A 26964-nucleotide genomic window follows, 5' to 3' on the forward strand; every position below is an offset into this window, starting at 1 on the left:
ACCCAGCATCCTGTCAGTATTGTCAGGACGTGTCTGTTAGTTAACTGGTAAATATTGTCTGGAAAAACTAAACACATGGGTAACTGAGATGCTTAGTAATAGTAAATCATACTCCTCAGCTCCTTTCTCTTGTAAAACACAGAACAGCTGCTCTTGGCAAACTGAATAGAAGCTCCAGTACTTTTTTGTTGTACTCTGTTGCCATATGATGTGTTACCAGGAGTAGTAACCTTCAGTGACAGGTAAGAACTGCCTAATTAGCAGCCTCTGTGCCATGCAAGCTTTCACTCTTACTCTTGGCTGAGGGCATTACAGAGCATTAGATAGCATAGGGCTCTGGGACTGGTACACATGCTGTTGAAACTCAAGAAAAACATTTACTTTTTTTCAGTTGGAGAGAAAAGTCCTGATCTTGTGTTCATGCTGCTCTGGATTTATGCCCACCAGCTATCAAACAGAAGACAAATGACAGTGCTGCTCTTTCAACCAGTTTAATGATTCTGGCAAAATATAAGGCAGCAGTCTCCAAAGATTTCATCTAGGCAAGGCAATGCCTATTCCAAGGGTGGAAATGTCCAACTGGAGAGCTGGCAAGCTCATGTTTGTGCTGGAGCCTTAAATCAATCATTTCTATTTTCCCTAGCATGATCTAGCAAAGTACAGCAGTTGGCTTCATCAATGGCCACAAGCCACTTTGTATGTTAAAGCTATTAGTGCCATTGACTACAATGATACATTGACTTCATGTAAAACAGACAGTGTTAGAAACACCTGCTTAATCATTCCTTTACAGTAGCTCTCCTTGGAAAACTGTCAACAAATGCCTTGTTGACACTGTCAACAGGGAGTCCAGGAGACCACTGTATGTTTGTGGTCTCCTGGAGTTGTTCCTCTGTGTTCATGGAAAACTCTCCTGCCATCATGACAGGTTTCTGACACTGCTGCTGAGCACCACCCTCTTCATTGTTACCTAGTGAACTGGCACAAATGGTGACTGGCACTGGAGCCCAAGTCCATCAGCTGTCAAAATACTACTGCAGATTTATATATTAAATGCACTTGCTCCTTCAAAGGCTTGGACAAACTTTAGGGGACTAACTGAAAAACTGGAATTTAGATTAAGTAAGAAATCTGCTCGACAGTCACCTAACTCTTTATTTAAGGTCCATCTGTTGTGCCTGGAAGTTCCTGAGGTGCCAAAAATTAATCTTCTGTGGATGCCCCAGACTGCTGTTACTTACTTCAGTGGGAATCACAAAGTAAAGGGAATATAATAAAAGACTGTAGGTTTGTGCAACTTCCTTGTAAGGTAGTACCCTCTAGACACTTCCCAGGTCAAGGGAAATGCCCAGGCAACACTGTATCTTCTTATTGGAGTAAGCCTGTGGTATGTACCCACCACCCGGTCAAACTTCCTCACAGGGAGGACCTGGCAAGAGCTCTGCATGTGAGAGAGTACATGCCAAAGAGGCATTGGTAGGATGCTCAAGGGGCTCAGATTCCAGAGACTGGTTCAGCATGTTTCGAAAAGACATTTATGTGCAGCTTAATGGGCCAGATCAGCAACATGTGCTCTGAACAGATTTAACACAAGAGGACAAGGATCCTCTTAACTGGTCATGACTGCTTAATACATAGTGATGTATTTGCCAGTGCAGCCTCCTTGTAAAACTCAATGGTTACTTCAGCCTGGGTGCTTGGAAGATGCCTCCACTTCTCTCAGCTTCAAAAGGCTGAAATATCTGCCATCTGCCAAGGGAATGTCTTATTTTCCCTCTACTTCTCTAAGCAGAGAACAGTTAGCCTTCACGCTCAAATAATTTTTAAAAAAGTAGTAAAAAAAAATTTAAAAGCCAAACTAAACCACATACAAAAATATATGGAATCACTTTTTAATCACTGATGTCACTAATTCTATCCCAGAACCCAGAGATATTTCATACACAGGATTTCTCAAACTTCTGAGAATCAAGATCACTAAACATTTCTCTACCTTTTTCTCCTGAAGTGGCAGTAGGTTGTAAATCTTCCAGCTTGGCCCTCCAATAATAATTATGGTAATTAGCCTCTCTCTCCTTTGAGTGTGTTGCTAACACAGTCCAGCTGATTTCCAAATTGAATAAATAAACAAATTTAAACCCCAGAGGACAGTAACAAAAGGGCAAACTGAAATACAGCTCAGTCTAATTGTCTGTACCCCAGTGTTATCAGAGTCAACATTTTTCTTGCAAACAACCCATGATCCTGCATAAAGTGGGTTGGAAGGAGAGATCACAAAGTGAGACCATTTTGAGTTCTGAAGACTTTTGGTCCCAGTCCATCCTTCCAGTGCTATGTCCCTTATAGCAAACCGTTGATGGAAAGAAAAAAATCAGTCCTTAGAACAAGTCAGACATGCATCTGGGCTTCTAGCTGACCTTAAGACACTCCTTGTGCCACAAGATGTCTCCTCATGTGGAGCCCGTCAATGCTCACTATGCACAGCCCAGAGAGTCTGAGTCTGGGGTTTGCTTCAGGAGTCAGACACTTAAAAACACTTAAAGAAGCTCATAACTGCTGTGTTTGGGACGTGGTGACACTTGAGGGGTGAGCTTAGCAAGATGCTTGCTGTATGGTGAAGCTCCTCAGAAGCAGAGAACTAATGTCATACTTCCCTCTAAAGAAGAGAGATTTCGCTCCATTCCTCCTTTTCCCTTCCTTCCCACCAAACACTTAAGTCAGCCTGGCTGGCTCAGCTCAGAGAGCCAACGCAGCAAGGGGAAGAAAGCAGATGGTTTATGTGGGTTGAGTGAACTGAGCTGGCTCACAGAGAGCCACAGGCCATGCAGGACCTCACAGCTGGGAAAAAGAGGATGAGACTTCTAGCAACACCAAACCATCCAAACAACCTGCCAGGTACATGAAACCAACTTCAAAGTAGAGAAGCTCAAGTCCCTGTGATGTCCAACCTCTCTCCTTTGATTTAAGGTGACCAGTGCCCCTACACATGAAACAGGAGGACACCAAAAGCTTGGCTATGGTGAGGAGCAAGCAATAAGCCTGTCAGGTGAATGCTAGTCCCCTACCAAAGGCAGAAAGACAAATGTAGCCCAAAATTAATTTTTTTTTTGCCCGCTGAAACTTTTTGGTAAATGCATCCTGATATTGTATGGCAAAATTATGCAGCATGTGCAGGATAACCAGGTGATCAAGCCCAGTCAGTCAGCATGACTTCATGAAAGGCAGGTCCTGCTTGACTAACCTCATCTCCTTCTATGACAAGATGACCCATTTAGTGACTGAGGGAAAGGCTGTGGACGTTGTTTACCTCGACCTTAGTAAAGCCTTTGACACTGTTTCACATATCACTCTCCTGTAGAAACTGGCTACGTATGGCCTAGATCAGTGTACTCTTTGCTGGTGAAAAAAAACCTGGCTGATGGCTGGGCCCAAAGAGTTGTGGTGAATGGAGTTACATCCAGCTGGCAGCCAGTCACAAGGGGTGTTCCCCAGGGCTCAGTCTTGGGGCCAGTTCTGTTTCGTACCTTTGTCAGCGACCTGGACAGGGGGATCGAGTGCACCCTCAGTAAGTTTGCAGATTACACCAATTTGGGAGGGAGTGTTGATCTGCTGATGGGTAGGAAGGCTCTGTGGGGGGGACCTGAACAGGCTGGATTGATGGGCCAAGGCCAATTGTATGAGGTTCAACAAGACCAAGTGCTGGGTCCTGCACTTGGATCACAACAATCCCGTGCACCCAGACAGATTGGGAAAGAGTGGCTGGAAAGCTGCCCAGAAGAAAAGGATCTGGGGGGTGTTGATCAACAGCTGGCTGAATATGAGCCAGCAGTGTGCCCAGGTGGCCAAGAAGACCAACAGCATCCTGGCTTGTATCACCAATAATGTGGCCAGCAGGAATAGGAAAGTGATTGTCCCCCTGTGCTTGGCACTGGTGAGGCTGCACCTGGAATACTGTGTTCAGTTTTGGGCCCCTTAGTACAAGAAAGGCATTGAGGTACTGGAGGAAGTCCAGAGAAGAGCAGCAAAGCTGGTGAAGGGTATGGAGAACAAGTCTTATGAGGAACATCTGAGGGAACTGGGATTGTTTAGTCTGGAGAGAAGGAGGCTGAAGTGAGACCTTATTGCTCTCTACAACTACCTGAAAGGAGGTTACTGAAAGGGTTGTTAAACACTGGAATATGCTGCCCAGGGAGGTGACTGAATCACCATCCCCGGAGGTGTTTAAAAGGCATGTAGATGTGGTGCTTAGGAACATGGTTTAGCACTGGAACTCAGTAGAGTTAGGTTAATGGCTGGACTTTATGATCTTAAAGGTCTTTTCCAACGATTCTGTGATTCTGTGAAAAATTAAATGGCCTTGCACTATTCCAGAGCTCCCATTTCCAGGCCCTTGGCCAGTTAATACTTCATCCCTCACTGCAGCGTGACCAGCAGTGGAACAAGGGCTAAACAAGTCCTGCTGACTCTGATCTGTCAAAAATCCCAGGCTGGATCCTGGAGGACCACGTGAGCCTCCGCCTGCCCTCCGCGCCTGCCCCTGGTTTGAGTCCCTCAGATCCCGTGGAGGATCTCTTCAAGAAAGTTCAGTCTGCAGGTGCAAGTTGGGCCACATTTTTCTTGTCAGGAAAAAACAACATGAGAAAATAACTCCTCATAAAAAAGAAAAGCTCCAGAGACCTTTTTGTATGCCAGTTAAAAGGTTTTTGTTTTAGCAGACATTTGCCTGTGGTGTTTGCAACCTGAATATCACAAACAGGATCTGAAAATGACATTGATTAGAAACCGATTCCTCAAACAAATCATGTCCCTTTCTTGGCAGAGCAGTAATGTATGCTCAGCACTGAGTTTTTCCAATCTTGTAATACATTAATTAGTTGGAACTTTCTCGCATTTCAAAAATAGTGTAAAATCACAAGTTTTCATTGCACATAATTCCCACCAGTGTTTTGCTCCATAAATTAACTTCAGTTACATTCAAGTTGCATTTTAACCCTTGTAATTTTTTTATAAACCTGTAGGAGGAAAAGAAGTGTTGTTCAAAAAGAAATACAGTAGTTTAAAATAAATAACTTTTGCAACAGATTTTTACCCTTCATATCCTGCTTTAAAGAGAAAAGCCTATATCTTGTAACCTTTATTATCTCCTCCACCCCTCCTGAATCATGGAAACAGATTTCAGAAAGATGCCCAAGGCCAATAATCTAAAAAAGAAACAAAACCAAATCCTTTCACCCATTTGTTTTCCAGGTCACAGAATGAAAAACTCCAGGCCTCCTATTTCCATCTTTAGCACATTTTCTCACTTGAGACTTAGAAAGTGGCTTAAATTTGACTTGCAAAAGAAAGATAGAGGAATTACCTTATTCCCTGAAGAAAGCATACAAAAAGAATGTGCTTTTTGTTGTTGTTATTTTAAGCTTTAGAAACTTGAACTCAAGCTTGAATGGGGGAGAGGAAGGCCATGGCCAGGCAGCTGGTACAAGTAAGGTGCAGACACAGAGTCTTGTCCTGTGCCAGCTGGAAAAGCTCCACATTGGAAAACAACTTCACAACCCCCCACCCCACACCCTGGCTCCCGGGACACTACTGCAAAAGAAAAACTGCTGCTCTGTGTGCACTTTTTAAGGTTTGAAATGAAAATTGTCTTATGAATCTTCAGCTGTGCCTATTTTAAAATGAAACAAACAATTATTGGGGGAAAAAGACACCAAAACTTCACCACCTCATATCCCACTGAAACAAAATACATGCAGCCTATGGCCCCTATCCATTACTGTGGATTAATTAAAACCTAACAGACGTACCTTGTCCAAGATGTGAACACTTTTCAAGAGAACTTTCACTTGTTTCTGCAGAGGATGTGTCTGACCCCCATGCTACCAGGCAGGGTAAGTGGACCCATGCCCAAGAAGAAGCTCTCTTGCTGGAAGGCTGAGACTGAGGGACACAGAGACCTCCCAGATCTGAACACAGAGCCTGTATTGCCATGGTTCCCATCACTGCTGAGTCTTCACTAAAACCTTGTTTTCCTGAAAACAGAGGCTAAACCTCTGGCTAGACTAAATTAAGAACTAGCCCAGCAGTAACAGCTAGTGCAGCCCAGTCCAGCCCAGTGCACAGGACTCTCCTGGGAAGGTGTAAAATGTTGAATGTGGTTCCCTAGCTCTGCCTTGGCTGGGCACCACAACTAAGCACAGGTACCAGATGTGCCTACATTTATGGCAAATGCTCTCTTCCTTCCCCTCCTCACACAAGTGTTTATTTCCTTGGAAGATAAGATAATGAATCTGACGGAAGAAGATAATCAGTATTTTTCCTCTGCTCATAATACAAAATATTTTGTGTGTACATATTTGTGTATACTGTATATGTGGCCATAGTTTTGACTCATGAACAGGAAGAATCAGATTTTTAAAGGTATTATACATACAGCAGAATATTTTTAAGTCACTTATGAAAATTCTTCTCATTTGCCACTTTCGTCTTTAAGCATCTACACAGACCTGCTTGGTTTCAAAGGGAAATTTTTATAATTCTGTTCTGTGCCTATTTGCACTTCAAAGCAATTAAGACTGTAAAAATATCCCCAAGAGGCACTGATACTAAGAGAATGTTCCATTTAATTAATGGTTATTTAGGTTTTCTTAAGGCTTCCTTTATCTTCAGCACACATTTGGGACAGCAGTGGGATAAATTAAGTAGGATTAAGCAATACTATGACTCATCAACACACAGTAGTTCAGCATATACTTGAATATGTCCAACAAAAAGGTGCTGCTGATTCTTGTTCCAGTGGCATTCCTCCTGTTGATTGGCATGTAAGGTGCTTTTGTCTTTCAGCTTTGACTTTTCACCGAGTCATCTTCATTATTCAAAGTGCCATAGTGTGAACTGTGAGTATCTGGTTGTATTTTGCCTGTCATTTTTTGTCCTGAGGAAATGGGGTGAGAGAAGGGAAAAACAACAACGCTGTGAATAATTTTAATAAAACAAATTCCCCACCAATCCATCATTTAAACATTCTTTGCTCCAGTAATCATTGTTTTCATTTGACTGGTTGTAACAATAGCTTGGAAAAACTCTGAAAAATTCTTTGAAAAATCTGTTTGGAACAGGAATAGAAAATAAGGGAACAGTATATTTATTAAACATGACTAGAGCACATTTGTGACTCAACTCTCCTAGGTCATCCCATTATCTGATAGCTCATTTTTAAACTGAGCGACAGAAAAAGTGCCCTACTTACCAGGAACATGTCCACAGTCAATAAAAGGAATTTGCAAATGTGCCTTTTTTTTATGTCTTGCAATTACAAATACACCAAGGAAAGATAGGAGACACCTGCAAAATAATAGTGGCATAGTATCATTAGAAACAGTTGATTGCATTTGAGATGAGGATTTCTTTCCAAGTTTCTTTTTCAAGGACTTTCAAACCCAAACTGCTCACTTGATATAGAACCTTTTCTTCCTAGCAGCTTTATAAATTGATCTTGGGCTCCCTTTCAGTCTGTTTTTTTGCTTCCTGAAGCTTTATTTTCAGTTCCAAAGGCTCCTCAGGCAAAATTACATTTTCAGCAACATATCCCTGATCAAATGCCTGTGAGTGTGAGGCCAGAAGATTTGAATTCCTGAGCAAATCTTCCCAGAGCATCTAAGCTAGCATTCTAGCATTTGCAATTTCATTAACAACTTGGTCTGTTTGCAGACAAACAACATCTCTGTTGTTTTTCTCTGACTGTGTGTCTCAGGGGCAAGCTGTAAGCCAGCAACAAAGAGAAACTGCTATGTTTGGATTGATCTTTTATCCACTCTGTGTTGGACACACAGCACTAATTCCTGCCTGCCAAATACACGGGATTAATTTGCTCATCTCCAGTTTCTGTCAGTTTTCCTGCAGTCAAACAAGACAGTGGTTGTGTTCATCCTCTCTGGTCTGACTGCAGAGCACGAAGATGTCTGTAGCTGTCAGCCCCCATTATTAGACAGCACTGTGGCAAGACACCTCCAGTAGCTCTGTGAGGTGCTTTTAATCATCTCACACACATTATCAAATAACTGTCACCTGTCCCCTGAGTTGCTACAGTGCTGGTAGGCAGCAGGAGGTTTCTCCTCTCACAACATCTAGGCATTTGTCCAAATATTTGTTGTTAACAGTTTCTTAGCATGCTCTGAGCTTTTCCACAGACATGCTGTGTCTTTCTCGGCACAGGAAGATGAGGGAGAGATATTGGCCTTGTAGCCAAGCAACTCATGTAATTGCCCATGCCCAATGGCAGCAAAGACCAGCTGGACACACCAGTAGAAGGTACCATGGGAAGAGATTTCTTGCTTGCAAAAGCACCCCTGATAACGTGATCTTTGGCAGAGAGTAGTGATTTCTTCTTCCTGCTGGGGGAACACAGACTGCTGGTTTTTCATTCCACCATGAGCTTAGTAGCTCATAAGTGTCTCACATTTTTACATATTTGGATTCAAAACCAGGTCTCAAAACTCCCAAAGCACAGACATCAATCTTTCCTTTAATGTTTTTTTTATTCTACTCTAATGACTATTCCATAATACTTTAATAACAAGTCAGGTTTCTTCTTATTGAGAAAAGGAGGGATTCCACAAAGCAATGCTGTTTCACTACAAATGTTAGTGCAGATTTTAGATCAACACACTTACCCGAACAGAAACATGAACATGCTCAGCAAAGCTGCATTTTGGAATTCCCGATAAAATATGGCCCCTGGAATGTGACAGAAACAAGAATTGCAGATCTTGACTGGCTTCCAAGTGATATGAATTACAGATGGGAGGGTCAGGAGCAGTGTCATGCTCTAACAGAGCAAAAACTCCCCAAATAAGGTATTAATACACATTGTGATGGGTTCATTTTGTGTGCCCATATTCCATTATCTAGGCTTTCTCAAGATACTGCATGGAATTGGAGAAGATTTAGTCTGTCAGGCTGGAGCATGTGCTGTGTTAGTAATTGCACAGATGCAGGTATTTTTTGCATTGTCAGCAACAGTTCTGTAAGTCAAACTCAAGCAGTGACATACAATATAGCTAACAGGTTCTTCATGGATTTAATTAAGCCACTCCATCAGACCATGTGGACATCTTAACTCCAATTTGGAACAGGTTTTTTATAACTAGCTGTTTCCCTAATGTTTGCACCAAGTTAAGGACTCCAGCAGCCAAGTTTACCAAATCTTCCTGGCTGAAGGGATCACTAGCTCTTGCTGGTCACCCCTCTTCCAGGAATTACCACCTCTGCAGCAGAGGTAACAGAACCAGATGTGTATCTGGATCTCAGCTGCCCCAATTCACAACCAAGTATATTAGCTTTAAACCACTGATGAGCATGGTAACATTAGAGTGTGAACCAGTACAGCTGAAGTGTGACTGTATCTTCAAAGGCTGTACCTTGGGAAACTGTAAGATGAGGTATCTTCTATGAGCACCGCAGCAAGATTCAGCAGAGGTTGTTCTTCTAAGGCCTACACTGGTTTAACTAACCTGGTGCAAATGCATGTGTATCTAGTCTCAAAGCTATTAAGCCATTCCTGAAGAGGTACTTGATCTTTTAAGGAGGCGCAAGGCCAAATTTCCCATATGGTCACAAGAACGCAAACCCCTTTTGGCACAAGTCTCCACTCAGTCACAAAGTGTAGATCTCTTCTAACACAGGTGCTGAGGCAATCTGTGCATGAAGCTAACTCCCCTTCTCATTAGTGGCAGCTCTGCATGAGAAACTCCTGCACAGCAATGACAGGAAAGCCCCCAGTGTGTGTTAAAATGAGTCATAAATGTTCTAACAACATGATCATTTTGGCTCATTGTTGATACAGCATCTTATTCGTCCTCCCTGCTCGTGTTCTTACGCTGCACACCACGTCCCTCTTTAACAATGCTGAGTTCAAAGTTCTCACCCAGAATAAAAAGTTAAATGCTTAAAAGGTCTTTGGAGTAATTTTATTTTCTTCACTTAACCTGGAATTCCACTTTCTGAAACGGAATATACACTAACTACTATGAAACACAGCTGGTTGTCATTTGAGTAGTTTGCCAGGCTGTTAAAATTACTCTACCAGTTCGGATATGGAGAGGCTGGTGTGCACATGGTAATTGCATTTACTGGATGTCAAGATGAGGCTAGGATAAATGCAGGTACTTCTAGTAAGCCATGTAAACCATACATGTCAACTCTGAAAATGCTAGACTTTGATTATTTTTATTTTGCTTCAAAAGTCGTGAACTTACTCATTTTTCAAAACTTAAACACTTGTCACTTAGGAAAAACTTCTTTTTGTGAAGACAAACATGACTGGTTTGTGTCCAATTAACAGGCAGTAATTCTTCAAAACCTGATGTTTAGAAAATTGTTCTGTAGAGGCAGAAGTCCAGAAACAAACCTGAAATGATGGCACTGGTGGTGAAGAACACAAAATTAATGGGCACAACTTCTGTCGCTTCGTACAGATGCATTGCTTGATTCAAGAACCTGGAAGACAAACGTTATTGCACCTCACGCCTACAGGAGTTTCACTGCACTCTAAGTCATGTTAAGGCACCTTATGCCCATTTAACAATGAGTGTGACAATTTCTTATCAAAATAGAAAGTAGCCCTGGACAGATGTGTACATGTATTGAATTTGCCTTCTGGTTTTGAGTCTGCAGAGTACAAACAACTAGGTGAATGCAAGAAGCTTGGCATGGATTCTTCTGGCCACAGGCTGTCATTGGAGAGTCCTTTGAAGCAGTATCGGAAAATTTTTTTCTGTCACGTATAAGGGAGGAATGCTAGGGTATTGCTGCTTATGGTCTGCACTGGCTCTTGGAAGCAATGCTGCCTGTGAGCAGCCAGGGACAAGTTGCTCCAATTTAAACAGGTTGTGTAAGGGTGTATTTCCAGCATGGACACAAACACGCAAGTCCTCACAGGAACCGTTTCTCTTTGCCGAAGGCCGAATTGCCGCTACTGCTCAATCCAATCTGGCTAAAACACATATTTATATGTTCATCCATGCAATCACAGCCCAGAAACACTCTGTCTAGCCCTCAAAGTCCAGGAAGGTTGCTACAAGCCTGTATTGCTTGGGTTGGAAACTCTTTGCTGGGCTCCTCAGAAAGGCAACACAAACCCTCATCAGAATCATGAGCAAGAGTGTGCAGGACCACAGGAGCATACACTGCACACAAAGCTGCAGAACCAAGACACTGGCCACGGAGCAGCCTGTGTCAGCAGATGAAAAAAGCAAAACAACTAACCCACTACAGAGACCAGAGTTATCAACATTTACCCATAGGGTGATGAATCATGAGTGTGAACTCTCAGATGCACCAGCAGATAAGCTGTTATGTAAACAGTGCATTTCAGACCAAAAGAAAAAAATCAGGAGGCTGCAAAACCTATAAAAAGAACCATGCTTAAAAGTTTCAGAGGTACAATACATATGCACAGTAAAACTCCAAGCTTGGATCTGGTTTAGCCATTAAAGTAATTGCTTGGTTATTTTAGCAACTGTTGAACAGTCTCCATGGTGCTTTAAAAATAAAGAAATCTTACATATCCACAGGATAGTCAGGATTTTGAAGTCATTGAAAACACCTCATTATTTTTTCCCACTTGCAACAAACCTGGTCACAGGGACTGCAACTGTGATACCAAGGCCCAGCATTGAATCCAGGAAGATGCTGCAGCACAGGCTGTACTGAGTTAATGCACCACCATCAAATAAGTAAGAGAGAAAAAAATAAAATGAAAAATTTAGACTGACAGTACTACCTCTGTTAGAAAACGTGTCCAGATAAAAGAGGAAGACACAATGAGCCCAGGGGATTAAATGGGCAAAATTTACTTCTGTTTTCATTTTGACCCAGCAAATGAAAGAAAGAAAAAACTGGCAAGAAGGAGAGATTAATTCAGCAGCTTCCTATTTACTAAGCTTTTATTTCCTGTTTTAAGTGCCCCGAGCTGTTCTGCCAGCGAGGACAAGCTGGATGTAAATCACTCTATAATCTTGTTACAAGAGAGTTCCTGAATCAGCCATGGAGAGTCACTGCATAATAACGCATGGACTTTCTGAATCCACATGGGAATGGTATGTTCTGCCATGAGAAAGCTGGGTTGGCTCTTCTACCAGAAAATAATCATGCAAGTAAACACTCAGGCTTGCACTGGAACAGTCTAGATGAGATTACTGAATGATGCTATCAGCACAAGCATAAAGGGAATGGACTCTGTTCAACTGCAAGCTGTATTTTACCATCCTGCCACCCCCAGCAATCTAGGGGCAGGCAGCATAAAACAATCACTTAACAGGCCAGAGGAAAACTCTGATGTCCCCTGCACACTAAAAGTTAACTATTTCCTAAAAAGGTACAGACTTACAGGGTATCAGATTTAACAGAGAAAGGGAGAAAGTTGGGGTAAACTCTCTTCTTTGGTCTGACAAATAACATAAGGTAGGGACAAGAGATGCATAATGAGGGCAAACATGGCCCTTTGATTATCAATCAATGAAGGTTTCTAAAAGGAACAAAAAAATTTACATAAACGTAATTTTCATTTAATGAGTTTAAAACCTGTGCCAAAATGAGACCTGAATTTGGGAAGACCTTGCATAAGGTGATAATGAGAGGAGGTAGTATCTGTATAATGAATCAATTGCAAACTGAGAAATAAAGCTTAAATAAACAATATAATCAGCTTTAGATGATCATGCATCTGTCCAGGCTCTACCAGGAATTTATTGCCTTTAAGTGCAACCTACCTGGAGTCAATATAGGCACCAAATAAAACTGACAGATAAATGGATACAAAGGTTAGGAGATAAAGAGAATCTCACTTACTTGACTTGGAAAGCACAAGAAGTTGCCATTAAAACAATCATGATATAGAAAACAGGATAAGTTAGCTGCATTTTCCCCTTTGCAGAGAGTGTTATCATGCTGGCCACAGCCTTTACAGCAATGACAGTCAGTGATGCTGAAAGGGAAAGGGAGAGGTTAGCAGGGCAGGATTCACAGCAGTAGCCTCAGAGCATCAGAGAGGGAGGACAAGGTGCCATGTGAGACCCACAGAGCTGATCACCTGAAGAGACACTGAGGTAGGGTTTGGGCAGCTAAAACCAAGCATGTAATTTTACAAACACTTACTAGGCTGCTGCCTAAACTCAGAGTGGCCTTAACTCCATGGGTGCCTTCTGTTTTAAGTTCTTGTAGCACTGAGGTCTGCAGCCCTGCATCTACCCAAAGTTTCCCTGCTTTCACTAGGGTAGCTGAGGTTAGAGTCAGATAAAATCTTTCAATGTAAGACTGTGTCTGCACAAGAGAGGCTGAGCTCAGGTAGAGGAAAGAACTGGATCCATCTCCTACAGCTAGGTATATGTCCTAAACATTGGACTACCAGTCAGACGTGCTACAACAGCTCCCATATCTTCCAGACATACTTTATTTAGCTCCAGCTGCTAATTTGGAGCCCATGTTGCATTATTCAGGAGAGGTCTGAGACGCTTCGTTATCTGTTCAAAGCAACAGGGATAGCTCCTAATAGCAGCCTGCATGTGACACTGGCAGCCTAAAATAACTCCTCAGCCTCAGGATTTCTCTGCTGTGATGGGAGCTGGCCATAGCTGGGCAAAGCTGGCCAAAATTGCCTTCCGGGGTCTCATCAAGAAGCACCTAACTCACCCCACAGGTTATGTTATAGAGAGCAGACAACCAACACAGGGGTCTGCATTTCATATCAGGGGTCAGGCTCTTCAGACCATTTGCTGGATTTACCCCACAACATTCCAGCAGTGTGTTTTCAATCCATTTAGTCACTGTCATTGCATCACCACAAACAAATCTCAGGCAGCAGCCAATGATTTTGATAGATACCGCTAGTTCAGAGAAGTCTTGCAATACACATCTTACAGAAAAGAGGCTGATGGTTCAGCTAAGAGTTACTTCAGATTTCCTTTTGGAGTGCACTCTTGGTTTGTTGAAGCTTACCCAAGTAGGCTGTGATTACTGCAAATAAAATGTAACAAATTCAAAATAAACTAAAAATTATAAGAGTCAGGGTGCAGAGATGACCTTTGGAGAAAGGTAATTAATTGTCCAGAGCACTGTCCCCCAGCTGGAATCCAGTTCCAGCCTCTTCAGAGCTGAGGAGTTTTGTATTTCAGTGGTCTGATTCATCCTTGTTTAACTGCAAAATTCAGATTGGCAAGAGGAGCTGCACTGTGCAGAAAGTTCAGGCCAAGGGCTGGGAGAAATGGTGGGGGAAGAAGAACAAATTCAGGTCTGTGGTTTTGATTGCAAACATTTTTCTTATAGCAAGTCCAAAAGTGCAAGGGGAGTTTAAGAGTTGCATACATCTTGTGATGATCCTGTTCACTGTCATGAGATTCACTGTTTTCATGACAACCTTTCCCCAGTACTTCAGTTGTTGCTCTGTAATGTAAATAGGTGGAACAGTTTGACAAACACAACAGCAAAAGTGAGCAGAGGAGGTCAAATCCTGGCCTGCAGTGGTGCTAACAGTATGATAAAAACAAAAATACACTTTAGCCCCAAGAAGCAGCCCACATAGCAATTGAAATTTGCACTCTAACATGGGGGAGTTATTATTTTAAAAGAACACTTACAAGTTAAAATTCGTAGTATGAATTGTCTAACTAAGGGTAAAGATTGCTGAAAAAATTTTTCTGATGAAAGGGCAGTTTCCATCCCCTATAATTTTAACAAACCAGAAAATATGTTGTTGGGCGTTGTTGATTTTTTTGGTCAGCTAGTTGGTTGATTTGGTTTTTTTTAAAAAGTGGAATGATCTTTTTACTTAAAGTAGCCCTGGAATAAGTTTCAAAATCTAGGAAATGCTTTTCTTATCTCTGATAGAATGAACCCCTCTCCATCCCCCAAAGACTAGTGTGACAAATTATGTCACTTTCCAGCTGTCAGCGCAGGAAAGTCAGAAATCCCACTTTAATCCAAAGTATTTCCCAAAAAACTTATGATAACTCCCAGTATATACATTAAGTAAGATAATTCTCACCAAATGAACTTGCAGTGTTGCACTAAGCAAAATGTTTGCAGATTTTACAATAACCTTTGTATTTTCTTCTTAATGGAAATAGCTCTCATGTCCAGAGAAGCACAAAGGCTACCTTAGTTTTAAATAAACCTTTCTACATTTAATTTACATCTGTACGAACCCTTCACTAGGAATGTACCTGTGCAGATATGAGAAAAGGCAAACATCTCCTTCTTCTAAAGATTTTCTGCCCAGTGACCTCAAGGCTTGCCCTCCCCTCCCACAGCCAAGGCCCTCCTAGGCAGTGCGTGTGTCAGACAGGTGGGAGCAGAGCTGCTGGGCCCTCTCCCAGCACCCCCCACCACTTTGCTCAGTAAAAAGGCTGGAGACCAAGCAGAAGGGTCTAAGTGCAGCTTTGTGAGGACTGCCAGGCACCAGAATGGCTGCAGGAACCAGAGCCAGCCACAGTTCTGAGTTTTCTTCTCGAGGGTAATGTAAGTATTTCAAGAGTTCCTGTGAATCAGGATTTGTTTGTGTCTTTTTTAACAGAGCAGAAATAATGACACATTTTTCCTGAAGCTGCATATGCTCAACAAAACCTCAGCAGCCAGCAGCTGAAATTGTTACTTTGGTTGATTGCAGCCTGACCACCAAACTGCAGTTAGTGCCTGATGGGGCACAGGTTTGCAGCCTCCATGTGTCCCTTTGGCACTGGTGGCATCAAGGCTGGCAGACTCCACAGCAAAATAAGCATGTGGGGCTACGTGGCCAAACAGCCCAGGTATCATGTGTTGACCCTGCTTGGGGCAGCCATTGTGATGGTTCTGTCCAGAACTGCAGCAGCCAAGTGCAGAATCCCATCTGGAGATCTTCAGGTATGCAACAAGAAGGCTAGACCTGCTCATCACCCAGGATCATGCAGTGCTTCATGCTCCTCATGGCAGGTTTGGAAGCCATGAAGCAGATCAGGCAATCTCTGCTAAAGCTCCCAGGCTCTATGCGAGTTGCTAAGAGATGGCTGGACACACACGTCACTCCTCCCATCTAAAGAGCAGTCAAACAGCGAGACCTAAGGCTTTTGGGGCTCTTCCATCTCTGCCTCATGCAGACAGCATGGAAATCCCTCAAGGCTTGTGCAGAGTGAGACTGCACTGTTCCTAGCCCTGAGAAACTTAAATGGGAATACTATCCCCTAAAAGTTGATCTGCAAGTCTGAGCTTTTCAGTCAGAAATCTGAAGGAAGGCAGTTAATAAATCTGTGAGGGTTTTTCACATTCAGTTAAATCCAGATTGTGTAACTGGCAAAGTCTCATGACCAGCTGTATTAGCAATGTGCTTTATAAGTTCTCACAGACTGATACATGCACTCACCAAACTCAGTGAAAATATAACCACTGACCTCAATGGCACAGTTCAAGCACCTTTCACTGCAACCAAAGAAATGTGGTGTCCTATCAGGGTTTCACAGAGAAGTGACAAGGACAGTAGAAGACATGGGATGGTGACAAATCCTTAATATATGCCAGCAAGCAGTAGAGCTTTAGAGATATTCTCCTGGCAGTTTTCAAAACTGAATAACGTTTAACTTTACTGAAAGCTGCCTAATGAAATGATCTCCTTTGTTTCCCCGCGTATTGAGTGTGGCCACGTTAATCAGAAGGCAAGCTGCTGTGGCTCACTGGCTTCTTGTTATGCTTCTAGAAAGGTGGTAAAGTAAGAAATGTTACATACACAAAGAGGCATAGATCATTCAAATAGAAGTCCCTTTACAGTCACAGTACATCACTGCATTTGCTTACAGAGTGCTGGCAAGGTCTTAAGCTGCTCTGTTTTAAATAACTGCTTTTCACAGTTAGCCTGCTCCCCAAAACAAGGTTTCAAACAGTCCACTTTCCCAGCATCTACAGCTGAAGTGTTATTTTTTAAAAGATTCAGAAATACCATTGCACACAGCATACTAATTTCAGGAAATCTGTAAAAAGAAATAGTCCCAGCAATATGCACAGAAACTATGCTTCATAATCAGCTTTTCTCTTCAAAAAGGGACCACAGTAAGAATCATGTGAAGTGTTTTAAAGCACTCTGCTTTGAAATGGCCCTACTCTGAACTAGCTGCGGAGACTGAGTGACAAGGAATTATCAAGTAACAGACAGAAACATTAAAGTGAATAATACATTCTTACCCAGTAGTGCTACCATCATTAACAAAATCACGATGTGCTTCACAGCTTTTCTTTTGTAAAAATAGAGGAGAATGCAGAATATTATAATTTCTAAGATCTGAAAATAAAAGGGAAGAAAGTTAAAGGTGTGAAACTCTGTAATAAATGCTTCATTCAAAATCTTTGAGATGTCACATCCACTTTATCTGCTCTAACAGTTCAAAGGAGAAGTATTTTATTAAGCATCTTCTGCTAAAATCTAACCTTATTGCCAGTTGACTGAACTATCAAACAATCATCATTCATCTTTCCTGATACAGCAGAAGTTAAACTTTGAGCATTTCTTATTTCTTTATTTTTTTCTTTTTGCACTTCTAGCTATATTTTGTCACTGGCAGAACTGAGAAGACTTCATTAATTTGACAGCAAAGACAGCCATGTTTATTGGTAATAATGATTACAGAAACTGTTTACAATTCCTATTGAGTAAAGCACTTATCTCAAGGAACAGAAGTCTCTTCTTCTAACTGTGGTATTCCTAGCATCCCTCTTTGTGACATGTCAACTTACTTTTTCTACCCTGTTTGTCCTACTCCCCAGTCCTACTAAAAAAATTCCCCCTAAACACCATCTTCTTACTCAAACTTTCTGCCACACATCACAAGGAGGAAACTTATTTTGTGTGGTGGTTCTCAAATCACAAGTACCTGTCAGGAGCTTACCTTGAAAAGCTCAATGACACACTAGCAGACCACACTGCAGGACATCTGCAGTTGTTGAAGCAGCTTTACCTACACTGCGCATGGTCCACACTTGCTCCTTCAATAACATCTGACAGCTAAATAAAAGACACTTAAATTTGCTGACTTGCTGTTAGTGGGTCTCTTTGCAGATTCCCCTGGAAACTCTTGCCTTTTGCCATCTCAAAAGCATGGGTATTCTTCATCCTACTCACGCTGTTCAAATACCCTTCTATGCCTAAAGAGAATAAGTGCAAGAGCCAAAAGGCTTTTGTGAAGCCCAGAAGACTTATGATAACAGGGAAGATGGACTTCTGCACTGAGAGGGGCTCAGAAGCCTGGTAGCCTTAGGGTCAGCATAAAGAAAGAGCAGTTAATTTGTGGATGTTGGAAAGCAATCAACTGGAGGAAATACGACAGGAAATGAGATTGTCATCATTAATGAATCTTGTTATAGTAATTTTTTACTAGCAAAACAAGTAATAGAAAAATCTCATGCCTATCTCCTTCATTTCACCACCAATGTAATATTTTATACTGCCACTCTGCTCTTTGATCAGCAGTTGCCATAAGGCAGCACTAGACTTGGAAGGACCTGGGTGTTGCACTGGTGAAACTTCTGAAGAAGCGACTGAGCAGTGGTTATACAGGGCAAGGCGGCTGATTTCTCATTTTGGAGAGACTGCAGCAGGAAAACTGTCATCAGCTACATCAAGTTACTAAAATTCCCTTCCTCACTCACACCTCTCCCATTTTAGGAGCATTCAAAAATATTAACAGAACACAATTATGCTTTAATTAATTTTTAATTTACCTTCACACTGGTCCCTTGTTCCCAAAGACAATTGAGAGACAATTGCAACTTTGACACTGCCTTTTTAAAAACTGTCAAATATTTATCACAATATTTAAAAAAAACCCCAAAAAACAAAGTGGAGTTTGTTTTTGGTTTTGTTTGGTTTTGTTTTGTTATGTTTTTACAATGTGTTGAGTATAATGAAGCATGACCTTTCAGGTAGTTGTAGAGACTGATGAGGTCCCCCCTCAGCCTCCTCTTTCTCAAACTAAACATTCCCAGCTCCTTCAAGCATTCTTCATAAGGCTGATTCTCTAGGTCCTTCACCAGCTTCCTTGCCCTCCTCTGTACTCGCTCCAGCACCTCGATATCTCTCTTGAATTGAGGTGCCCAAAACTGGACGCAAGACGCCAGGTGTGGCCTCAACAGTGCTGAGGACAGGGGGACAATCACATCTCTCCTTCTGCTGGTCACACTCTTTCTAAGACAAGCCAGGATGCCATTGGCTTTCTTGGCCACCTGGGCACACTGCTGGCTCATATTCAGCCGCTTGTCAATGAGAACCCCCAGGTCCTTTTCTGCCAGACACTTTCCAGCCACACTTCCCCAAGCCTGTACCTGGGATTGTTGTGGCCCAAGTGCAGGACCCAGCACTTGGCCTTGTTGAAGCCCAGACCATGAACATCAGCCCAACAATCCAATCTATCCAAGTCTCTCTGCAGAGCCTCCCTGTCCTCATGCAGATCAACACTCCCACTTAGGTTGGTGTCATCTGCAAACTTACTGATAACACACTCTATGTCCTTATTGAGATCATCAATAAAGATGTTAAACAGAAACAGTCCCAACACTGAGCCCTGAGGAACACCACTTGTGACTGGCCCCAGCTGGATTTGACTCCATTGACCACCACTCTCTGGGCCCGACTGTCCAGCCAGTGCTTGATCCAACAGATCCTGTGCTCATCCAGCCCATGAGCAGCCAGGTTTTTTATGAGAGTTCTATGGGGAACCGTGTCAAATGCTTTTTGGAGGTCCAGATATACAATATCCACAGACTTTCCCTTGTCCCATAGTTGGGTCATCAGGTCATAAAAGGAGACCAGGTTAGTCAGGAAGGACCTGCCTTTCATAAACCCATGCTGACTGGGCCTGATCCCCTGGTTATCCTCTATACGTCTCCTAATGACACTCAAGATGATCTGCTCCATGACCTTCCCTGGTACTGAGGTCAGACTGACAGGTTTATAGTTTCCCAGATTCTCCTTTCTGCCTTTTTTATAGGTGGGTGTTACATTTACTACCCTCTAGTCCATTGGGACCTCCCCAGTTAGCCAGGACTTCAGGTAAATAATGGAAAGTGGCCTGGCAATCACATCTGACAACTCTTTCAGCACCCTTGGATGTAGCCCATCTGGTCCCATAGACTCGTGTGTGTCTAAATGGTGCAGTAGGTCTCTGACCACTTCCTCTTTAATTGTGATGACTTCATTCTGCATCTCCTTCCTGTCTCCTAGCTCATGTGGCTGGATATCCACGGAACAGCTAGTTCCACTGCTAAAGGCTGAGGCAAAGTAGGTATTGAGCACCTTAGCCTTTTCCTCATCTTTTGTTACTAAGATTTCCTTTGCATCCAAAGGGTGGAGGTTTTCCCTAATCCTCCTTTTGCTGTTAATGAACTTATAGAGACATTTTTTATCATCTCTAACAGCTGTAGCTAGTTTGAGCTCTAGCTGTGCTTTGGGTCTCCTAATTTTCACCCTGCATAGGTTCACTTCATCTTTATAGACTTCATGAGTGACCTGTCTCCTCTTCCAAAGGTCATAGACTCTCCTTTTGTTCCTAAGGTCCAGCCCAAGGTCCCTATTTAGCCAGGCTGGTCTCCTACCCCACTTACTGTTTTTTTGGCACACGGGGACAGCCTGCTCCTGTGCCTTTAAAACTTCTTTCTTGAAGTATGTCCAGCCTTCCTGGACTCCTTTATCGTTCAAGGCAGCCTCCCAAGGGGCTCTGTCAATCAGTCTTCTGAGCAGGTCAAAGTTTGCCCTCCGGAAGTCTAAGGTGGCAGTTTTACTAACCCCTCTCCTTGTTTCTCCAAGGATCAAAAACTCAATCATCTCATGATCACATCATGTCAAGATCTGCAGGCATGTGAGTTCATCTTGGCCTCCCCGTGGAAAACTACAACAGGGTTTTGAGGGAACTTGAGAGGAGAAGTAAAGGTAGCAGGTTCACTTGTCATGACCCTGGCAAACACATCTTAGGGCCTGAGGGGAATATCGCATCATTAGGCTGCAGCTACAACAGCCTCCAAATAGCTTCAGTTGCTATTTTGACAGTAAGCAATTGATAACAGAAGAAAGCTGTGCTAAATAAATATTACCCACATGAAAAGGTACCCAGGCTAAGAAAGAAGTCCCAGAGATGTCCCAGGTATCCTCATCCATGGCATGGCAGTTCAGGCTGGCACACAGGCTGGGGTGACTGGGATGGGGTTATGGCACCAAGTGACACAGCACTGTGAGATCTGCTTTCTCCCTCAGTGCAAAACTGAGCATCCATCACCTCTCCCAGACCCTTGGACTAGTTGCTACAGAATGTGCAGAAACCCATGAGACAACCCTACTGTAGGCAGCCAACTGCACCTCAGGCATTGATTCATTTTATATCCCCTAGACAACTTTGATCACGATGCCAATACAGGGAAACATCATCATCTGCCCCATCACTTAGCTTTCAAATTATGAAAGAACAATAATGCAAAAATAAGCCTAGGGATAGTTACTGGCTCAAACTGCTCCATCACACCACTTCTGGTGTTCCAGCTCCATTCTCCACCTCACTCTGACCCCCAAAGTGTCAGGTAGTGCCGAGCACCAGCGACCTTGACTGAGCCAAGTCACTGTTACATCAGCTCTTCTCTTGCTAAAGCTACCATAAAGCTCCACTGTGATTTCCTCATGTTTGAAAGCAAACAAACCCACCAAGAAGACTCACTTCTGAAAGGAAATAGCCAAGCAAAGCCATCAAAAGGACATAAAAGAGTCCTTGATGGCAGCTCTGAAGGGGTGCAAAGGTGTGTGTGCTTGGCTGCTTCTGCTTCCTGGGGAAGCATCAAGAGCAGCAGCAGTGTAGGGCCAGAGATGGCAGTCCTGTGGCAGAACCTGTGGGGAATCTCATGTTTGCTTTTCAGGGCTGTTAAGTTTACACAGCTCTGTCGAGTCTCACACACTGAGCATGAAATTCAAACAATTAGTTCTCACCTCATGCTGCCCAGCTGCAAAACTATTCTTCCATAGTTCTCTGCTGCTTGGTGACCCATCAACAGGTCACTTAATCACAAGACAAGGGAGAGACCATCACACAGAGTCATGCTGCAAGCAGACTGCATGTCTCCTAACAGGACCTCATGCAAGTAGGGACCCCCCTCGGGTGCCCCAGCTGTTGCCCATGATAGTCTACTGAGAATTACCCAAAATGGTGTTTGCCCTTGTAACTGATAGCTGTGGTAGCATTAAATACAAAGTGCAGGAATGAGAAGTGCATAGATTGTATCACCTTCACATACTCTGTTTGAAGGAACTTGACCTGCTTACAATCATTTTTGCTACTATAACTAATCTTTACTGAAGTCTTCCCAAGTCCACATCTCATCAACATTTTTTAATAATCATGATGTCTTCCATGTTTCTAAGCATTACCAGAAGGCACCAGAACAAAATACCATATTGTATGTCTTAGCTGTTTTTCTGGGATATACAGTAATGTAGGGACCAATGAACCAGTAGGGTCTTCTAGGCACTTTGAAGGAGAAGCATAAATGCTTTGAACCTGATTCTACCAAGATTAAATATTAATAACCGATTACGCACTACGCTTCTCTTTAGGGAAACCTGAGAGCTTCATCTATAATAGATATCTTCTGTAGTCACTCAAAGTGCACATCAGCAAAAGAGAAAAAAACTCCAACCAGCTAGGATAGTAATGCTTGCTCAGACATGATTATGCTACTGCAAAGTCTCAAAAGGTGACTCAAAGTTGCCTCATGTGGGAACGAGAAGCTATTTCTGCAGAACTCCTCTCATGCCAGTGGAGTGCTACATGGGGATGGTTTATTGCCTACAAAGAACATTTTGTACCACTGGGGCTTTATATTTCTCATCAGATCACACTTTGGGGCTACTTTTAGAAAAATTATTGGACTGCATTGTACTACTGTCCTGCCATACTGCCTCCTTGCTATATACATATGCTGGAAATTCTGAGGCTTCTGCTGCCCTTTTTTATGTCTTGGCAGCCTGTGCTAAGCATTTTATAAACAATTATAAAGAGCTAGTTCCCTGAGAGAATTCCCAAAGAGAATGTTTACAGCAGGGTTTGCTTAACTTCCAGCAGCATCCCAGGATAATCAGGCTGGTATCTCAGAGTCTCTTGTGAAGCTTTGTACTCCTGCCTCCTCTTTGATCAGAGGAAGCTCAGACAGATGAATCCAGGGTGCAGAAGGAACAAATAAAGCTTGATATGTTGTTGAGTCAACAAGATTTGCTGTGTATTTGCCCCATCCTTGCCTGCAACCCATTCTGTACATGCAGATTTTGATACTGTATGAGGCAGAGAAAGGAGAGAGGAGGGGAAAAAAAGTCTAGAAGAATACAGAAGAATATAGAAGAAGTCTAAAATGCCAGGCTGTTTTAACTTCTACAGGCAGAATTTCATGGTAGAGAGGGATATTCAGTAGGAAAGAGAAAGGGTCCTCCAGGAATCACCAAGTCCCTTGCTCTATATCCTACCCTGAAGTCCCTCTCCCTCTGCTGGTTACATGGATTTGCTGAAGCTTTCGTTGAGGCTGAAGCTACCCTTAGCGAGTAGCCCAAAACTCTTGGGCATTGCCTTCAAAAGCCTCTCCACTGCCTGATTGAAAGTATGTGTTTTAATGATAATTTATTTCTTCCACTGAGCTGTATCACCATCTTTCAGGAGCTTCTAAAATGCACAATGAATTGAGTAAGAGGATCAACATTGTTTGTGGTTGCATGTACTTTCTGCTTAATCAGTAGTCTCATGGACAGTTAGATGTATTTAAAGTCTGCAGGTTGGATTAAATATTGAGGTCCTTAAACTGTCTACTCAGCAGCTTTTCAGCTGAGCTTCCTACTGAGAAAAGCCTGAACACTAATAATCTAAGCCACTGGGAAAAAAGTAGCTGCTTCTGAAGCTCCTATATTGCATCTTTTACATTCAGCTGCAGAAACAACTTTTCAGCATTTCAGAGGAAAAAAGAGAGAGAAATTCCTCCTACTCACTCTGGTCTTGTTTCTCATGCTTATTAAGTACATCAAAGATGACATATGGCATTTGAAGTTTGTATAGACACTTGAATCAAAACAATGTTTTTTGTATTTGAATTCAAACACAGGTTCATATTAACCTGAGTGACAGTGAAGCAGGTCACCTCTCCACATCTCAACTCCACACAAAGCTCCTTTCGGCTGGGCTTAGCAACATGGGGATAAAACAGAGTGAAAGAGAAAAAGCAGGACCAAGAGCATACAGAGCCTGATTTTTTATAGCACAAGTCTATCATATTCCAGAAAAAGCACTGTAACTTAGAGGTACATGCCAACCGTGTAGCATGAACACAAACATAGCAGTGCCAATATTTAGGTTTTCTCTCAAGCCCACTAAACCCCAAAATCTTTCCATTCTTGTTAATCCTGCACAACTGGGACTTTTTCCCTGGTACATAGTTCAAAAGACATCTTTTGGTTCAGTATATTTTCACAGAATCACAGAATATTAGGGGTTGGAAGGGACCTCTGAAGATCATTGAGTCCAACCTCCATTTTCAGCTTGGGCACTGGTGTGATGACCCAGAGACCTGCTCTCTCTCCTGTGAAAATGACACAATCTTAATGTATTTTTTCTTCCACTAGTTCATAATGCTGCAAAAAGCCCAAGAACCCCAGATTTTGTAATTTAGGGAGTAGTGTGATCCAGATACTCACCGAATATACCAAAAAAGGCCAGCTCACTAAGTAATTCTGTACCTGTCTTGCTGTGAGCTCTTGGGATATGTATGGAGCAAATGTCACCAATAAGTATGTCCCCGTTACTGTCAGTGTTCCTCCTTTAAAGAAAAGGACACATTATTGTGGTAGTACAATATTTGTTAATCATGGTCATCCTTGCTCTGCAGCTGACTTGGAAATAGTTTCTAGAAGAAAATGTAAGTCCGTTTAATCAGATCTGGGCTTAGGTACTCGGATTGCCTTGCATTTGTGGCATTATCTCGTGCAATTTTTATTAAAGACTCAAAGGATTTTAAAAATATGAAAAAAGCTGTCAGTAAAGCCTCATGAATTAGGGTCTCAACTCAGCAGCACCATTTTAAATATTCTCAATTCTAATACCAAGTGCATGACAAAGGAGAATCGATCCTTTGTATTTCTCACAGGCACAAGCAGGTCACACAAACTTACCCTAAACTGAAAGGACAAATTGCTTACTGAGGCAGACTGCTAGATCATTAACCGGTGAAAATAATCACAATGCTCCCGAAGTCAGAGTGGGCACAGAGATCTGCACCAGTTATGGACCTGCCCTGGAAACATTAAGCATGACAGATAAGTTCCACTCCAGTGCTTATATGAAGCTGTGACGAAGCCAACATTGTGGCCACTCCCTGTTGTAGCTGCAGAACTACAAACTGTTTTATAAAAGGTGGATTTGCAAAAGACTGTTGAGCCATTAGGTTGCCAGGGCCCCTTTTCAAGGTCGAACTTGCATTATTGTGCTTTTAATAAAAACCTGGAAGTTCTGCCTTGTGGACAGCCAGCTGTCAAACACAGATGTTCACTGAGGTATCGAGGTAGAAGTAAGCTGATCCTGAGCTTATAAACTGCATTGGATTAAGGAAGATATTAGCTAATCAGTGTTTTTTTTCAAGTAATCTTAAAAATTCTTGGCAAACCTATAAATCAGTGTGTAATACAAGGCTCAGGAATACAAAACAAAGCATATCCGGAGGACTTCGCTGGCACCGTTATCACACATGGTTCCTTTGGAAAATAGAACTGTTCTATATTTATGTGCTTGCAAAAACATCACTATATTTCCCATCATACAGCTCATTCCTATGGAATGTAGCAACATTGTTAAATCCTTCTTGCAAAGTTAAACTCACAGAAATAAAATAAATCAGTGCTGAACACTAGTTAAAGCAACACATGATGTCTAAGGCCATAAGGGAAACATGATCAGTCAAGGGAGGGGGGAATTCTGAATGTAGCAGCTGAGCTGGCAAACTTGGATCCCAAACCTAAATAAATATTATATAGTATTCCTGGAACAATAATAAACAGATCTCTCCAAAGCATTCATGAGAACAGCTGGGGTGTTGTCATTATAGTATGGACTATCATGCCTAGATGCTAGGAACCCTGCAGAAATACCAGGTGCCCTGTAGCAACATCAGGTGCACTGGCCCAGCTGAGATAGCTTGTGTGAAGCCCAAGCCCAGAAACATGCTTGTATCTCACTACTGATGTATTGAAGCAGGGCAGTTTTGATATGCAAAATAATCTTGGACACAGACAAAATGTTGATATGCTTTTACAGTGAAGACCATGTTTCCTAACAAAACATGGACAACATGATTATTTGTTCTTTGAAGTGATAACATGAATACCAAAAGGGAAGCTGTCACTTTTAATTTAAACTTGAATTTTTGTACAATATCTATGCACAAAATCTATTCCTTATATTTGAATTAATAATTCAATAGCTTCATTGCTTTTATTAAAATAGTGTTGTACTCATAATGCTAAACACAACCTCAGAGGCATAGACAATGAAAATAAATGTAAACAATAAGGGCACATAAGGAATGAGTTATGTTTAGAAAAGCAGAGGATTCAGGAATGCAGTCTTTTTCACATGCATTGAAGATTCTCTCTCTTTTTGTCACTTCTTCCCAATTTTGAAAGTATCTGCCTTGAAACACTTGCTCAGGCAAGTGGGAGTGTGAGGGTGGGGGGCTGCAGAAGAGTTGCTGCTTGCTAAGCATATGGTGACACACGTGTCCATATCAGCAAATGCTGACTTACCCAATATATCAGCAGCCCTCATGGTCTTCTTTAGGAATAAGACAGAAATAAATGCACTACCTGGAACAGATATATAAAGAAATTTTTTATATTCAATAGAATATCCCGTGCTATAGAAATGAAAAAGCTGCCCTGGGCCACGTATA

At 42.2% G+C, this 26964-nt stretch overlaps 2 protein-coding genes across 2 annotated transcripts in view; both read right to left on the bottom strand.

Annotated features, from left to right (window-relative positions):
• RIDA (reactive intermediate imine deaminase A homolog) overlaps window positions 1-26964 on the bottom strand; it is a 959578-nt gene that overhangs the window by 47440 nt on the left and 885174 nt on the right. The gene's annotated exons all lie outside the window — the stretch shown is intronic.
• Window positions 6837-26964, bottom strand: part of NIPAL2 (NIPA like domain containing 2) — a 49729-nt gene continuing 29601 nt past the window's right edge. The window contains exons 4-11 of the mRNA XM_051610293.1: window positions 26819-26878; window positions 24719-24840; window positions 17200-17296; window positions 12847-12982; window positions 10406-10494; window positions 8670-8733; window positions 7247-7341; window positions 6837-6931 (exon numbers count right to left, since the gene is read on the bottom strand). Coding sequence (XP_051466253.1) covers window positions 6837-6931; window positions 7247-7341; window positions 8670-8733; window positions 10406-10494; window positions 12847-12982; window positions 17200-17296; window positions 24719-24840; window positions 26819-26878 — 758 coding nt within the window. The remainder of the gene's footprint in view (window positions 6932-7246; window positions 7342-8669; window positions 8734-10405; window positions 10495-12846; window positions 12983-17199; window positions 17297-24718; window positions 24841-26818; window positions 26879-26964) is intronic.

Source organism: Apus apus, chromosome 2, assembly GCF_020740795.1.
Source record: "Apus apus isolate bApuApu2 chromosome 2, bApuApu2.pri.cur, whole genome shotgun sequence".
Lineage (NCBI taxonomy): Eukaryota > Metazoa > Chordata > Aves > Apodiformes > Apodidae > Apus > Apus apus.